The 16,939-nt window shown below is 40.8% G+C and overlaps 1 protein-coding gene and 1 non-coding gene across 3 annotated transcripts in view; both read left to right on the top strand.

Moving 5' to 3' along the window:
- Positions 1 to 16,939, top strand: part of C2CD3 (C2 domain containing 3 centriole elongation regulator) — a 120,645-nt gene that overhangs the window by 63,673 nt on the left and 40,033 nt on the right. For both annotated transcript variants that reach the window (XM_052652422.1, XM_052652423.1), the window contains 4 exons: positions 3,423 to 3,691; positions 4,144 to 4,233; positions 7,364 to 7,966; positions 11,410 to 11,748. In XM_052652422.1, the coding sequence (XP_052508382.1) occupies positions 3,423 to 3,691; positions 4,144 to 4,233; positions 7,364 to 7,966; positions 11,410 to 11,748 (1,301 nt within the window). The remainder of the gene's footprint in view (positions 1 to 3,422; positions 3,692 to 4,143; positions 4,234 to 7,363; positions 7,967 to 11,409; positions 11,749 to 16,939) is intronic.
- On the top strand, positions 14,523 to 14,594 carry TRNAC-ACA (transfer RNA cysteine (anticodon ACA)). The gene has a single exon. It is a non-coding gene; the product is annotated as a tRNA-Cys (tRNA).

Raw genomic sequence — 16,939 nt, 5'->3', positions numbered from 1 at the left:
ATCAATTCTTTGATGCTCAACTTTCTTAATAGTCCAACTCTCACATCCAAACATGACCACAGGAAAAACCACAACTTTGACTAGATGGACCTTTGTTGGCAAAGGAATGTCTCTGCTTTTGAATATACTATCTAGGTTGGTCATAACTTTCCTTCCAAGGAGTAAGCATCTTTTAATTTCATGGCTTCAATCACCATCTGCAGTGATTTTGGAACCCAAAAAAAATAAAGTCTGCCACTGTTTCCATTGTTTCCCCATCTATTTGCCATGAAGCGATGGGACCAGATGCCATGATCTTCATTTTCTGAATGTTGAGCTTTAAGCCAGCTTTTTCACTCTCCTCTTTCACTTGCATCAAGAGGCTTTTTAGTTCTTTGCTTTATGCCATAGGGTGGTGTCATCTGCATATCTCAGGTTATTGATATTTCTTCCAGCAATCTTGATTCCAGCTTATGCTTCCTCCAGCCCAGTGTTTCTCATGATGTACTCTGCATTGAAGTTAAATTAGCAGATTGACAGTATTCAGCCTTGATGTACTCCTTTCCTGATTTGGAACCAGTCTGTTGTTCCATGTCCAGTTCTAGCTGTTGCTTCCTGACCTGCATACAGATTTCTCAAGAGGCAGGTCAGGTAGTCTGGTATTCCCATTTCTTTCAGAATTTTCCACAGTTTGTTGTGATCCACACAGTCAAAGGCTTTGGCATAGTCAATAAAGCAGAAAGATGTTTTTCTGGACCTCTCTTGCCTTTTCCATGATCCAATGGATGTTGGCAATTTGATCTCTGGTTCCTCTCCCTTTTCTAAATCCAGCTTGAACATCTGGAATTTCATGGTTCACGTACTATTGAAGCCTGGCTTGGAGAATTTTGAGTATTATTTTGCTAGCGTGTGAGATGAGTGCAGTTGTGTGGTAGACTGAACATTCTTTGGCATTGCCTTTCTTTGCGACTGGAATGAAAACAACCTTTCCAGTCCTGTGGTCACTGCTAAGTTTTCCAAATTTGCTGGCGTATTGAGTGTAGCACTTTCACAGCATCATCTTTTAGGATTTGAAATAGCTCAACTGGAATTCCATCACCTCCACTAGCTTTGTTTGTAGTGATAATTCCTAAGGCCCACTTAACTTCACATTCCAGAATGTCTGGCTCTAGATGAGTGATCACTCCATGATTATCTGGGTCACGAAGATCTTTTTGTATTGTTCTTCTGTATATTATTGCCACCTCTTCTTCATATCTTCTACTTCTGTTAGATCCATACCATTTCTGTCCTTTATTGAGCCCATCTTTGCATGAAATGTTTCCTTGGTATCTCTAATTTTCTTGAAGAGATCTCTAGTCTTTCCCAGTCTATTGTTTTCCTCTATCTCTTTGCACTCATCACTGAGGAAGGCTTTCTTATCTTTGCTTGCTATGCTTTGGAACTCTGCATTCAAATGGGTATATCTTTCCTTTTCTCCTTTGCCTTTCACTTCTCTTCTTTTCACAGCTATATGTAAGGCCTCCTCAGACAATCATTTTGCCTTTTTCATTTCTTTTTCTTGGAGATGTCTTGATCCCTGCCTCCTGTACAATGTCACGAACCTCTGTCCATAGTTTTTCATGCCAAATAAATAAATATAAATATATTTTTTTAAAAAAAGGATAACTAGATCATGATCCTGAAACAAGCTAGCTCACTTTGGACATGAATTCAAGAAAGAGGCAAATGCTGCTTAATTTGGTCCCTGTTACAACTTAAGAGTCAGAATATTTACCTTTAACTTCATGGTCACAAAATAACTATTGGGATTACTGCCATGTGAGATCTTACGTGAAAGTAGCTGATAATATGTTCAGTCTAAATAATACTTTTCCTTACTGAATTCTCCAAATAGACTTTTCCAGTAACCACTCAAGAACATCTTAGTGAGATACCACGGAGGTTTTTTAATCATGTTCTACCATATAGTCAAACTTCTAATGGTTTCTCATAGTCAGTAACAGTGATCTCCTAATTTTAATTCTACATTCCTATCATTTTAAAAAAATTAGCATACTCTCTAAATATATGGATACTTATTCATGTATGAGTCATCTTCATGTACTACTGTACTAATACATATATTGTTAAGAGTAGTAAAACTTTAATATATGAAATAACAACTCTAGAAATTTTAATATTTTTTTTCCTATGCCCAAATAGTTTACCCTCTGAACCCCCTAGATGGTACTCACTGCGTTCTAGGGTGGTAGTCCACAGGATAAGGTCCAACCTGCTTGTTCAACATGGCATTCAGAACCCTTCAAAATAATCTGAGTCTTGAAAGAAGAGTAAGAGTTAATCAAAATGCCCAAGAAAGCTGAAAATTATTCCAGTCAAAGAGAAGAACATGTGCAAAAGCTGTGGAGGCATGAAACTTATATATAATGGAGTACCCATTCTGGGTAAGACCCAGCCCATGTCACAATCATAAACATAGTGTTAAATAAATTGGTTACTATGTAACCGACATATTAAAAAGCAGAAACATTACTTTGCCAACAAAGGTCAGTCTTGTCAAAGCTATGGTTTTTCCAGTAGTCATATATGGATGTGAGAGTTGGGCTATAAACAAAGTTGAGTGCCGAAAAATTGATGCTTTTGAACTGTGGTGTTGGAGAAGACTCGTGAGAGTCCCTTGGACTGCAATGAAATCCAACCAGTCCCATCCTAAAGGAGATCAGTCCTGGGTGTTCATTAGAAGGACTGATGTTGAAGCGGAAACTCCAATACTTTGGCCACGTGATGTGAAGAGCTGACTCATTTGAAAAGACCCTGATGCTGGGAAAGATTGAAGGTGGGAGGAGAAGGGGACAACAGAGGATAAGAGGGTTGGATGGTGTCACCGACTCAATGGACATGAGTTTGAGTAAGTGGGAGTTGGTGATGGACAGGAGAGCCTGGTGTGCTGCAGTCCGTGGGGTTGCAAAGAGGCAGACACGACTGAGTGACTGAACTGAACTGAACTGACAGAAAAGGACTCAGAATTTCAGTACTCAGATCTCAGAGAGACTGAGTAATAGGTAAGAAATTCAGTAGTTTCTCTGGGAACTCATGGGGAAAGTCAGATTAGATGGCAGGCAGCTTTTTTTAAGTCCTGCATCTGGTCTGTGTTGTACTTTCAAGCAAAAAGGGCAAGAAGCCAGACCAGGGCAGTGGAATGTCCTTGTAGTATCACTCTAGTAGGCAGATGAATATTGTCTTCTTCATACACACGTATGCTATGACATCTCTATTACTAAGAAAAAACGCTGTGGCCCTGCCAAAGCCTAGATAAGAAACACATGGTCTGTGAGTGTTCTTGGTGGCCTCATGGGAATGGTGATGTTCCTTAGGCAGTCTACTGATTTCTGATACTGAATCCTTCTCATTTCTGATATTCCTACCCTTCTCCCCTACAGGGCTTTGGCTGAGCAGGAACCTGCTCTGCAGTTTAGTGCCACAGTCGGGGTCAATGCCTTTGTCACCACTCATCTGTCCTTCCTGCCCAAGGGAGAACAGCGCCAAACCCGCCCTGTGGCCTGTTCCTTCTGCCCCGAGTTCTCCCATCACAGTGAGTTCTCATGTAACTTGGTAACTCAGCACTGCAGTGGAGAAGCCTGTTTCCTGGCAGAGCTGTTAGAGTTTGCAGAAGTTACTTTTGCTGTTTATCATGAAGATACCAAGTCAGGTGAGGACAAATGGCTCACAGTCACAATTAAAAAGAGTTCTGTTTTGAATGGTATAGTGCTTCCAACTTACTTCTAAAGGGTATAGCAAAAATATGTAGAATATGTATTGAGTGTGTTTAAGAGAATGTAGAGAAGTAAGGCAAATGTGTCAAGTTGTTAGCAAGTGAATCTAGGTGAAGGATATATAGGAGTTCATAAATATTCTTGTAACTTTTCTGTATGTCTGAATTTTTCAAAGTAAAATTACTTAAGTGTGGGTATACACATACTTAATGATTTAATTTAAATGATTTAGAAGGCATTCAAGATTTGACTGGAGCAAGATGATCTCTAATGCACCTTCCAACACTGAAATTCACTGAGTATAAATGGATTCTGATATGGCTATATTGTAACACAAGCCCTTTAGTCAGTAGACCAGCAACTAATTTCCCTTTTTTTTGTTTAACAGCCAGTGATATAACCAGTATCCACTCATTCAGAGATTACCTGCTTGGAGTAGTAAAGATTCCAACAAAAGATCTGCTGATGAAGAGATCTGGTAGGGATCCTGGATTATCAGTTTCTGATCCTGTCCTTTCCTGTTCACCTCCCTGCTTGAGATCATCTTGTTTGGCTCACTTGCAAGATATTGGGTGGGCAGAGGGGAAGGGGGGAGACACCTTAGCACATACTTCTCAATTCTGCCAAATACCTCAGAAGTTTTCTCAAAAATATTGTTAAGTCCTTTGCTAGTTATTTCAGAAGTCTTCTAATAAAGCAGAGAAGCTCAAAACAGTGTACTGTCATCTTCCTCCAGGAAAGAGAATGATGATGATACTACTTATAATAAATATGGCAATACCTATTGCATAATATAGCACTCTGTAAAATATTTTCTCAGATCTCATTTGAACCTCAGGGTAACTCTTACTGTCAGGGATACTAAGATAATCTTCATTTGACAGATGAGAAAATTTAGGCTCACAGAGTTTAAGTGATTAGTCAGAACAACACAGCCACATAGTAGAGTCCTGGAAATCAAATTCAGCTTTGCCCATTCTTTTTCACTATACTCTTCTGTCTCACTGAAGAAGGAATGAGGCTGTGAGATAGAGACCAGAAAGAAAGTACAACCACCAAGACAGCAGTCTGGAAATACTGGTCCCATCCTGCTTTTTACTAGCTCAGTGACCTTGACCTCTCTGAGTCCCACTTAGCTTATAGATGGAGACTGTTAATGGTAACAAGTCTGTGAGGTAGGACTCAGTGAGATAGGATGTGTAAAGTACCTGACACTTAGTAGGCACTCAGTAAACATCGTTTCCTTCTTTTGCCCATCTTCCTCCCTAGGATTATATGATCTGTTTTCCAAAATTTAGCACACATCTCCCAGTTTTAACTGTGAATTGAAATTTGAGCAATACTCAATAAGCAGATACTATGTGCCTGCCAGAAAGAATCTCTAAAGCTTGATAAAGCATTCAAATCTCACTTCTGTCTGTCACTTTTTGTAATCTAGGACAAGTCACTTCATCTCCCAGCTCTCTAAATGGAATCTCTGAAAATGGAAGTAATAGGATCTTGCAGGATTAGTGAAGCAGTCGATGAAGTTATACATATAAAAAGATCTCTGCACAGGGTGGGCCACATGGTTTCTTTCCTTCTGAAACTTACTACAGAGTTTGTCAGCAAATAAGCACCATCTGAGAAATCCCAGCTTCACAAATTAAATTTAACCACTTGGAAATAAACCTTTTGACAATTTGGAATGCAGCATTTGTCTTTATAGTCAGTTATTCTAAAGTGAACATTGTGTTTTGTTTCCTCCTGCCAGTAATCTCAATTATAGAATCACAGAGCCAGAGGAACAATCCTATGCAGCAGTTCTTAAGTGCTAAAATGGTGTGAAATGCTTTGTGGATTTATATTTGAGCATTTTTCTGGGCCAACTTTCATTACCGCCAAAGGGATCTGTGACCAAATAATGTTAAGAACCACTTTGTTGTGAGGAAATTAATACCCAGTGATGAGAAATTACTAAACCAAAGCTGTAGGTTTTTAGACTAAAGTTAAAAGGAGTCTTGGAGATCTACATTCTCATTTCAGCATCCTCATTTTATAAAGGAAAACTTGGAAGGCCCCCCAAAATTAAATGCGTTAAATCATAACACCGTAAGTGACCTTTGGCAAAATAAGTCTGAATCTTCTAATCTATAATTTTAATTTATAAAATCTCAGATAATTGCTGTGAATATTATACCAGTCTAAAACTGCTTGACATAATTATGAAATCCAAAAAACTCAGAAAATTACAAGTTTTTTTAAATTAGATAAGCAGCCAAACCTGACGCCAACTGACATGAGACTGTTTAGGCTTCATTTCTGACTTGGGCCACTTCCTGATTATATAAAGTTTTATTGGAGCACATTGTGCCCATTCATTGACATATTGTCTATGTCTGCTTTCTCTCTACAATACAATTGAATAGCTGCAACAGAGACTATATGGCTGAAAAGCCAAAAATACTTACCATCTACCCTTTTACAGAATAAGTTTACCAACCCCTGACCTCCGTGACTACTGACTAGTACATAGTATTCAATTTATGTACCATATTACCTTTCTAAGATCTGAACATTTTTAAAAGTGTAAACAAATCTGATCCTGAAGATTCTAGATAAGATATTATGAACTTATAATAGGTGGACTGTAGACTTTAAAGCCAGCTATACCTGGATTCAAATCCTAGCTTTACTGCCTGGTAGCTGTAACAACTTGGGAAGGTCTCTGAGCTTTCATTTGCTCATCTGTAAAATATGGATTATTGTCCTGTTTAATCCTCAGAACATGACAGGGTTACCAAGAAAATTAAATGATGTAATATGTATAAGGGCTTCCCAGGTGGCGCTAGTAATAAAGATCCCGTCTGCCAGTGCAGGAAATATGAGACATGAGTTTGATGTCAGGAAGATCCCCTGGAGAGTGGCATGGCAACCCCTGAAGTAGTCTTACCTGGAAAATCCCATGGACAGTGGAGCCTGGCGGGCTACAGTTTAGGGTCACAAAGAGTTGGACACAACTGAAGCAATTTAGAACGCAATATGTATAAAGCAGAAGAGAATTTCTGACATATAGTAGATACCCAGTAACAAGTAGCTAATATTTAAAATTTTTATTTTGAAGTCTAGTGCCTGGTCCTTCCTATGTGTTCAGTAAGTGGCAGTTCCCTTGGTAAAAGACCCATGGCTAGACATCTCTCAGATCTCCTAATCCTGTCCCATGCCTTCTCCATTGTACTCATCGTATCATAATAATATTTCACATTTTTAATTCTCTTTCAAAGCTCTTCCAGAACCATTATTTCATTTGACAATCATAATAACTTTGTCTGATAAACAAGATTGGCACTGTTTTTCCCATTTGTCAGGTAATGAAATAAGGCTAAAAGAAATTAATGGCTTACCCAGACTGAACCACTAATTTTGAGCTGAGCCAAGGAGAAAATTGAGATCTTCCGGCTCCTAACCTTTGTTCTTCCACCTGATTTCATTGTCTTTCAGCGGTCAGATGAAACAAACTTCAGCGCACTGTGGGTTTATGTTTTCTTTTCTATATTGGACCAGGGTGATGGCAGAAAGTCTTTTTACTTATAAAACAATAATTGAAAAACTTTCTTTTCTCTCATAAGGGATCACAGGATGGTATCCTATCGTTTTCCCAGAAGAGGGGGTCCTGCCTCATGGCTTGGAACTCATGCAGAAGATTGTTGGTGGTCTGGAGCTTTCAGTCTCCTTCACCCATCCTGGAGACAGAGAGCGGGTATTGGAAGCTGCTAAGCTATTGGGCTGGAGCTTTGAGAATAATCTGAAGGATTTTGTCAAGATGGATGAAGAGGAGCCAGCCACTGTTACCATCTCCACCCCGAGGCTCTGGCTGCCCATCCATTGTGTGCTGCTTGCCGGCCACAACCACATTCACAAGAGTACATATTGCTACCTCCGCTACAAGCTATATGATCACGAAGGCTTTTGGACCCCTCTCAAGAAGCCTAAGGAATCTACAAACAAAAAGCAGGTCTTGGTTACTTTCAAGGCATCCAAAAGAGCAGAAGTCACCAGGAGCCCATCACTGCTTTGGTACTTCAGAGAGGAGAGGTTAGAGATCCAGGTGTGGCGGGCTTACGGCAATGAGAGTGTGGAGAGGCCCCACCAGACAGACAGCTGGATTGGCTCAGCCTATGTGGACTTGACCAGACTTGGGGAGAGGTCAGCAAGGACACTCACTGTCAGTGGTAAGTGATGAACAGCCTTAGCTCTTGTGGTTTGAGCACCTCTGCCCTGTGACAAGCACCATGTGAGATACCCTCTCTGACATTATTTTATTTGGTCCTCCCAGAAATCTATAAGATAGATATCAAACTCACTTTTCAGTCATGAAAATGGAGTCTCAGGTAGGTTGGGTAACTGCCCAGGGTCACATATTAGTAAGTATTCTGGCCATTATTGCATGTTGAAAGATTAATAATAATTTAGTAATGCTTCTTGAAAGTAAAGAGATTTCCGAAAGAGGTCTGCTGGCTGCTTTAAGAAGGGCATTATCTAGTGACAGTATACCTTAGTGGAATCTAAGGTATACGGTCTAAGATCTAAGAACTGGCTCTGAACTTTGTAGCCTTAAAGTACATCCAAATTCATCAGACTGTTGCACCTAACACAGTGCCTAGAACACTGTAAGTCCTCAGTTAATACATGTAAAATAAGAATGAGTGAATTTAGGGTCTGCCTTTAATCCCATGTGTAAGAGCCTATATGATAATCTAAAATGTTAGTTTTTAAGTACACTGAGAAGTGTACCTGCTAATGAGATTAGGATGTCCTTTCTCTCTGGTCAACACATCTTGGAATCAGAAAATCTACATGATAATTAACTGGTTCACAAGACAGAAAGGAGAAAAGGTAGTATTTTGCAAGTGGCATTATGAGTGCTTTTCTTTCAAGCGTTTGTTCAGTATTCGCTCTATGTACATGACCCTGGGAATTCAAAAGATGAGTCAAAAATAGTTAATGGGTTTGTTGTTTAATGGGGGGGTGGAGTAGTAAACACATACAGTAAAGTGTAAGAACTATGAAAAGGTATTCTCAGTGGCGCTGTGGGAGCACAGGGACACAACAGGTCTTTGGTCCAAGGATGACACGTCAGTGGAAGTGATGCTTCACGTGAGTTTCAAAGGATTTAGAAATAAGTCAAGAAAAGGAGGGGGAAACGGTTTTCTAAATGGGAATAGCATGGGTGAAGGCATAGAGTCAGGAAGCAGCCTGATACATTTTAGGTGTTGTAAGTAATTTGGTGCTGTTGGATCACCGGATATACAGGTTGGGAAATGGTGGAGAATGAAGCTAGAGAGGTGAGCAGGAGGATTGTGTGGGAAGCCTCTTCTAAGCAGGAGAGTTTAGGCTTTTTTCTGAGAGCTATGGAAAGCTATTTTAATGAGTTCTGAATAGAAGAGTGACATAGCTTTACTTTCTAGAACAATAAGTCTGGCAGCTATGCTACAGAATGAATTGAAGATGACCAGACTAGACTCTTCCAGGTCAGTTCAGTTCACTCTCTCAGTCGTGTCTGCCTCTTTGCGACCCCCTGGACTGCAACACGCCAAGCCTCCTTGTCCATCACCAACTCCCGCTTACCTAAACCCATGTCCATTGAGTCGGTGATGCCATGCAACCATCTCATCCTCTGTTGTCCCCTTCTCCTCCTGCCCTCAATCTTTCTCAGCATCAGGGTCTTTTCCAATGAGTCAGCTCTTTGCATCAGGTGGCCAAAGTATTGGAGTTTCCACTTCAACATCAGTCCTTCCAATGAACACCCAGGACTGATCTCCTTTAGGATGGACTGGTTGGATTTCATTGCAGTCCAAGGGATTCTCAAGAGTCTTCTCCAACACCACAGTTCAAAAGCATCAATTCTTCGGCGCTCAGCTTTCTTTATAGTCCAACTCTCACATCCATACATGACCACTGGAAAAAACATAGCCTTGACTAGACGGACCTTATACTCTTTACAAATGTCATATTTATGTACCGTAACATTCCTATAAGGTAATTTTCCTCACTACACAGTTGAAGAAACTGAGTCACAACGCTATCGTAGCTCTGTTAGCCTTGTGCCCCTACCCTGTTACTGAGCAGGTAGCCCAAGCTAAAGGAGGACTGAGTATCAGGGTGATCATCCTAGATTCTCTGATTCTCTCTGGACCCAGCAGGTATAATTCTGACTCTGGTGAGCACCTCATCAAATGCTGTGTGTCCTGTTCTGTCTGGGCTGGCCTAGAGTCACTTCAGAGAGACTACAGAAAGAATCCTTGAGGTATGCAGAGCTCACTGGAACTAAAGTTCATAAAAATAGGCTTATTTATAACTTTACTCTGCTGAAGCAGGTAGGTTTGGAAAACTGAATATAGATTTAAGGATCAGAACTTGAACATAAATAACTCTTCTCCCCCCCTCACTCCTGTCAGCTTTTTATCCACTTGTAAAAGGGCCTTATACAAAGTGTAGCATTTTATGTTTATTGAATGGGTTGCAATCAGTTCATCTAATCATCCATCCAACCGTCTTTCCAAGTACTATTAAATTTCTTGAGGATAAGGATGTAACAGTGTTGCTTTTGGTATCTTACTTTCTATGACTTGCCCTTATTTTGTGCCTGTGATAATCATAATAATCTACACATTGCATGGGAAAAAAACCAGGTTGCCTAAAAACAGAAAAAGACAGGAAAAACTCCCTCTTATTGCAGTCTGAATCAGTAAAGTCCATTTTCCTGAATTGTTTGTTGTTGTTCAGTTGCTAAACCATTTCTAGCTCTTTGTGACCCCATGGACTGCAGTAGTACATCAGGCTTCCCTGTCTTTCACTGTTTCCTGCAGTTTGCTCAGATTCATGTCCACTGAGTCTGATGCTATCTAACCATCTCATCCTCTGCTGCCCTGTTAATTGGAATGAGTCTTACGAAGCAAACTTTGAGATTCTGAAGAAACTATTAGTGCCCTCTGCTCTATAAATAAAATCTTATGTTAATACCCAGCAAACCAGAACAGTTATATCCCGGGGTTTAAATCTGCCACTTACTGGAAAAGTCATCTCGCCAGGTTACTTAACTGCTCTGAGATTCTAGGACATAAAAAATACTCAACAGATACTCTCTTTTCTTTTTGCCTCCTGCCACCGCCTCTTCTTTCCCTTCCAAATGATCTTCAGGGCTACTGCTAAAACCTATTTATTTGGTGAAACAGGCTAAATTGAGCATCAAGTCAGATTCCTAATAAGAGGCCTAAGAAGAGGAACCAGTAGGACTTATGGAAGAAAAGACAGGCTACTCTTGATTTCATCAAATGTTAAAACTTTTAAGAGACTCCAGAAGTCATTTAAGTCTAGCTACCCCCTCAGCTCATGGATTCCTTCTATAGCAGCTGTGCCTGGTAGTCATTCAGCTTTGGCTGAAAATCCAGCCTCTCATTGCTTTCCATTATTTCAGATAGAGTTGGGGGGTTGCGGGGGAGACAGTAAAGTCTCTCACAGTGTATATTAACCTAACAGTTTCTTTTGCAAATTAGTATGTTAGGGCCTGTGGCCCTACCAAACAAGAGTAGACCACGAGCACCCTCAGTGAACATCTCCAGGCTTAGAAAGTGTCCCTGCTTGCCTCAGTTTATTCTCCTCCATCCTCTTGCAGGTATTTATCCCCTATTTGGACGAAACGCTTCCAACCTCTCGGGAGCTGCCTTGAGAGTTCATGTGGTTCTTTCCTCTCTTTCTCCACACCCTGGGCCCACTCATGAGCTGGACTCCATGGACTGCAGCAGCCACAGTGAGTCTGAGCAGGTCCCCAGAGGAATTGATGAGATCCAGCTCTCTCCACCACATGGCCACCGGAAGTCTTCAGCCTCCACCCAGGTCCCCTGCAACAACACCACAGCTGAAGTCTGCGCAGCCCAGGAGGGACCTCCTGAGTCAGATGGAACTTTCACAGTCAGCATTCTGGTAGAGAGAGCAATGCACTTAAGCTTGAAAGGTATGTTCTTCTCACTTATCTATAAACAGGTATCTGACTTTGCAGGCTAGAGTCCTGTCTTCATAAATCTTTCTAATCATGACTGAGTCTGGAGGAATTGCTAATCATCTTAATCAATAATAATTATATTTTTCAAGCCTAAAGGTTTAAGCAGTGTGAAAGCCTTTCTGAACTTAAGTGGGCCTTGTCAGTTATCTTGATTTTGTATATCATAAATTCCTCAGTCCAGAAACCAGAGTATCAATTTAGATGCACCTCTTTTCCTTTTTCACCATTCATTAAATTACTGTGTCTCCGAAATTTCTGTTAGATCCCTACCTTGGTCTCTATTCATACCAACTTTATCCCTCTTCATCATACACCTAGGGCCAAGGATTCTTAGCACTGGATCCATAAGCCCTCGGGAATCCAAGGACTAAAGTCAGGGTAGGTGATCTTGGATAGGAAAATAATTACATCTGTATTTTTATTAACCTCTAACTAAAATTGAGGCTTTCCAGGTAGCACAGTGGTAAAGAATCTGCCTGCCAAGCAGGAGACACGGGTTTAATTCCTGGATCAGGAAGATCCCCTGGAGGAGGAAATAGAAACCCACTCCAGTATTCTTGCCTGGGAAATCCCATGGACAGAGGAGTCTGGCGGGCCACAGTCCATGGGGTCGCAGAGTTGGACATGACTCAGCAACTAAACAGTAGCACAGCAGCAACTAAAATTGAACATTTCTTCCAATTGTGAGTGTAGGCAATAGAGCCTAGTAGGAGAAAGCAATGGCGCCCCACTCCAGTACTCTTGCCTGGAAAGTCCCGTGGACGGAGGAGCATGGTGGGCTGCAGTCCATGGGGTCAGTCGCGAAGAGTCAGACATGACTGAGCAACTTCACTTTCACTTTCCACTTTCATGCATTGGAGAAGGAAATGGCAACCCACTCCAGTGTTCTTGCCTGGAGAATCCCAGGGACGGGAGCCTAGTGGGCTGCCGTCTGTGGGGTCACACAGAGTTGGACATGACTGAAGTGACTTAGCAGCAGCAGCATGAAGCTGTCAACTATAGAAATCACAGGTATTTTCATATCCCATTTTAGTTACTGCAGATATCTTGGCATGCCGTTTATTCCTGTCATTACTTCAAGATTTCAGTAGTTATTCAGTTCAGTTCAGTTCAGTTGCTCAGTAGTGTCCAAAACCAAAGTAATTATTAAACCTAAAACTTAATCTTGTTATATATTAATAAAACACATATATTGCTGTGTCACAGTTTTTTAATGTTTTGTTAACTTTGATTTCTTTGTTATCTTATGTATTTGCATTATTCATTAAAAAAAAAAAAAAAAAAACTACTACTAGAAGAGGCCCATAGACTTCCCCAGATGGCCAAAGTAATCGATGGCACAAAGAACCCCTGCCCTACATTTTTTTCGCCCTTGCCCTACTTGTATTCAGCCTTGTAATCTCTCCTAAAATTTTCCCTTTTGCCATCACCTTACTCTTTTGCCTACTTAATTCCAATTCCTCTCTCAAGACTCAGCACAATCACCATTTACCAGAGTTTCCTTGATGTGGGCCACCACCTATTTGCCCTTTTTATCATAGCATATATTGCATACATTAATGCTAACATTTGCATGATTTTCTTCTCTGCTAGGTAGGAGCTGTTTTAAGACCAGAGACCTTATCTCATTCATTTCATTCATTCAGCAACAAAACATATCCTGTTTGCTGTTTGAGCACTGTCCATGGTGCTGGGGATAAAGCAGTGAACAAAATGACAATAATAGTGCCCTTATGAAGCTTACATTCTAGTAGGAATATATTCAACCCTGTATTTCCAGGCAATAAGTCATGTATGTTTGTGACTTTGAGCAGTTATTGTCTCTCTTTGTCTTGAATTTCTCATCTGTAAATGGCTTTGATTATCAGTTCTGAGATGTGTGATTATTCTGAGAACTAAAAATCCATAGCTTTGTAAGTCCAGAAGATTTCAAAATATATCTTTTGATTTGGCCTTCCTACTTGGCTCCTACAGATTCTGTGTTGCCTCTCAGTTTTTGCTGTGTATCCTTATTACTTTGGAACAGAAACAAAATTCATGTTCACAGTAACTGTTGTCTGTCTTTTATTTCTATTTCTCCATATACATACTACCAACAAATGTTACATCCAGAATTATAAGCTTCTACAAAGACCCTGAGGTTCTCAACCTTCTCATCACCTTTGTGTGTCAGAGACCTTGAAGCGTTCTGTCTCAGGACAGAGTCTTCTCCACATACAGCCTTGCTGTGCTGTATTAGAGGTACTGAGGTGCTGCATGAGTCACAAAATTAGGAAACAGTTTTCACTTTTTGGCTGCCCTACCAATGCAGCCCATCTGTGACAAGTCTGATAAGGAATGAATTTAAGGAAAGCACAAAAAAGCTTTGATTTTTGCAAAAATTGTTTTGGTTTTTTGTTTTTGCGTTGAAAATAAAACTTAATTTGCAAAAACATGCTTATGTTCCATTTTAGGGGTTGCCTCCATGTTGCAAAGAGCAAAATATGCTTATAACTTCTCAGTTAGACAGCAGATTGTATATTTAAATATGGCTTGACAATTAGCAGTAATTTATTGAACATCTCTTTGTACCAAGTTCTATTCTCACTGTTGAACATTAATTATCTCACTTATTCCTTACCACTATCCAGTACTCTTGGGCTTCCCTTGTGGCTCAGCTGGTAAAGAATTTGCCTGCAGTGCAGGAGACCTGGGTTCAATCCCTGGGTTGGGAAGATACCCTGATTTCCCTGGTGGCTCAGATGGTAAAGCGTCCGCCTACAATGCAGGAGACCCAGGTTCGATCCCTGGGTTGGGAAGATCCTTTGGGAAAGGAAATGGCAACCCACTCCAGTACTCTCGCCTGGAAAATCCCATGGATGGAGAAGTGTGGTAGGCTACAGTCCATGAGATCACAAAGAGTCGGACACGACTGAGCAACTTCACTTTCACCCACTCCAGTAGTCTGGCCTAGAGAATTCCATGGACTATATAGTCCATGGGGTCACAAAGTCGGACAAGACTGAGTGACTTTCACTTTAATCCTTACCACAGAGGATTATTTTATGAGCAGATTACGGTATATAACCATTTTATAAATGAGGAAAGTGAAGCTCACAAAACTGAAATGACTTGAGTTACACAGTTGATAAGCTCTATAGAGCTGGAATTTTAATCCTAAAGCCTGACCTAAAAGAATTTCACCTAAAGCCTGTGCTCTTTGGTCTAGTACACAGAGTCTTTACCTTGCCTCTCAGGATGTATTTATCAGTTTATCTGTGTTTATCATGTAGTCCTGCTTACACTCTGTATTACCACGGTAATTATGTACTGTGTGTCCAGTCCTGTGCTTATGTTGCAAGAATGGTAGTTCAGTTCAGCAAGTAGTAAATGCTAGGCCAGTGCCAGGTACAGAAAGTGCAGAGCAAATGGCACACAGTTTCTGTCCCCTAAGAGCTGATAACCCAGATAAGGGGATATGATGAATTGACGTGATTTTAGAGGGGCCGTGGACACAGTGTTGGCACCATGCTGACTTAGTTTCCCTTCTAGTCATAATATATAGCAAGCCAGTCCCTGGCTCATGCACCTTTCTTAGCCTAGATTCCTTTCTCCCTTCCCCAGGTACCAGTTACCAAATTTTCCCCAGCATCCTGCTCTTTCTCTCTGTCACCTTGTTCCAGCCATGCTGGTCTCTTTGCTTTTTTCCTGAATGTATAGGCAGACTCCTGCTTTGAGCCTTTTGAATCTGATGTTCACTGTATGCCTGGAACATTCTTCACTTTTGGCCTGGCTTTACTGAAATCACTAGCTCAGCCAGACCTTCCTTGGTCACCCGTCTAAACTTACAGCTTCCCCCAACAATACCTATCCCTTTTTCCTGCTTTATGTTTGTCTAAACATAAAGGCCTTTAAATAGTGTATTTTGTTTATCTTCCGTCTTTCTAGAAAAAGATTAAGTCCTACAGAGACAGCAGTTTTTTGATTTATTGACTGCCAAATCCTCAACACCTCAAACTGTGTCTAACACATAATATAAGCAGAAAATATTAAATGAGGAAGCAGAGACCTTGTTCAAATGCCCTTTCTCTCCTTTTAATATGTTCTCTGATTTTCTACTTTGCTTCTGCAGGAAGGTTGCTTATGTGGAATTTAACAGAGGATAGTAGGGATTAGTAGATTCATTCAACAAATAGGTATTAAGTGCCTGCTGTATCCGGTACAGGGTATACTCTTACCCAGAAAGTTTTATATCACCTTTTCTCTATCCTCACTGCTTCCTTGCATGTTCAGGCTTCAGGAATTTAGATTAATGGGATTGCCCTCTCAATGATTGGTGTGAACAGTATTCTCTTTCAGTATCTTCATTCTACTACTGAGATTATCTTATGTCTGGTCAACAAATGTGACCTTATCTCTCCACTTAAAATACTTTGTTGACTTCATGTCACTGCAGTCACAGTGGCCTAGCACACAGAGTACTGCCGTGTGGCCTAATTAGTCTTTCCAGCCTCATCTCTCACTGTTTCTTATATTAGGCAATTTGCTTTTTGCCAGTGCCCCATCCTCTATCATGTTACCCTGGATCATGGTCTTTCATCTACCTGGTATGGCTTCTCTCTTATTCAGTGAACTTGCTTCTCATCCTTCAAGAGTAAACTGGATGATACTAACACTTTGCAGCCTACTGACCACCTCTATTAGTAGAATACTTTCCTCTCTGTTCCCAAAACTTTCTTATTCCACCACCATCCCTACACAGGTTCCCTCCTTCATATCACTTATTATTCTGTACTGAAAATGTTTCTTAACATGTCTCTCCTTAGGCTGCCTGTTCATTGGGGACAGGGACTGTGTGTTTATTTCTGTGTCTCAATACCTGTGTCTTCATGATGCAGCTAAGCAGCCATAATGTCCTTTTGTTTGTGAATATGATACTCACTGCCTCTTGTATTTCTGGCATGAGTTACAACTCTGTAAATCACTTGTTCTTTTGCCTCTTTCTGTTTAGCCAGGGCAGATTAAGCATCAGAGTGGACACTTTCAGAGGTCTCTTGTCTCCCAAGTCCTACGCTCACAGTGATAGGCCCATATAGTCCTTCCCCCGCAAATATTGATGGTTCACTCAGGCCCTGTGCTGGGCCCTTAGTGTACAGACCTGCAC

The sequence above is a fragment of the Budorcas taxicolor genome, chromosome 15, assembly GCF_023091745.1.
Source record: "Budorcas taxicolor isolate Tak-1 chromosome 15, Takin1.1, whole genome shotgun sequence".
NCBI lineage: Eukaryota > Metazoa > Chordata > Mammalia > Artiodactyla > Bovidae > Budorcas > Budorcas taxicolor.
The sequence above is the reverse complement of the archived record's forward strand: the minus strand, read 5'-3'. Positions and strand labels throughout refer to the sequence as shown.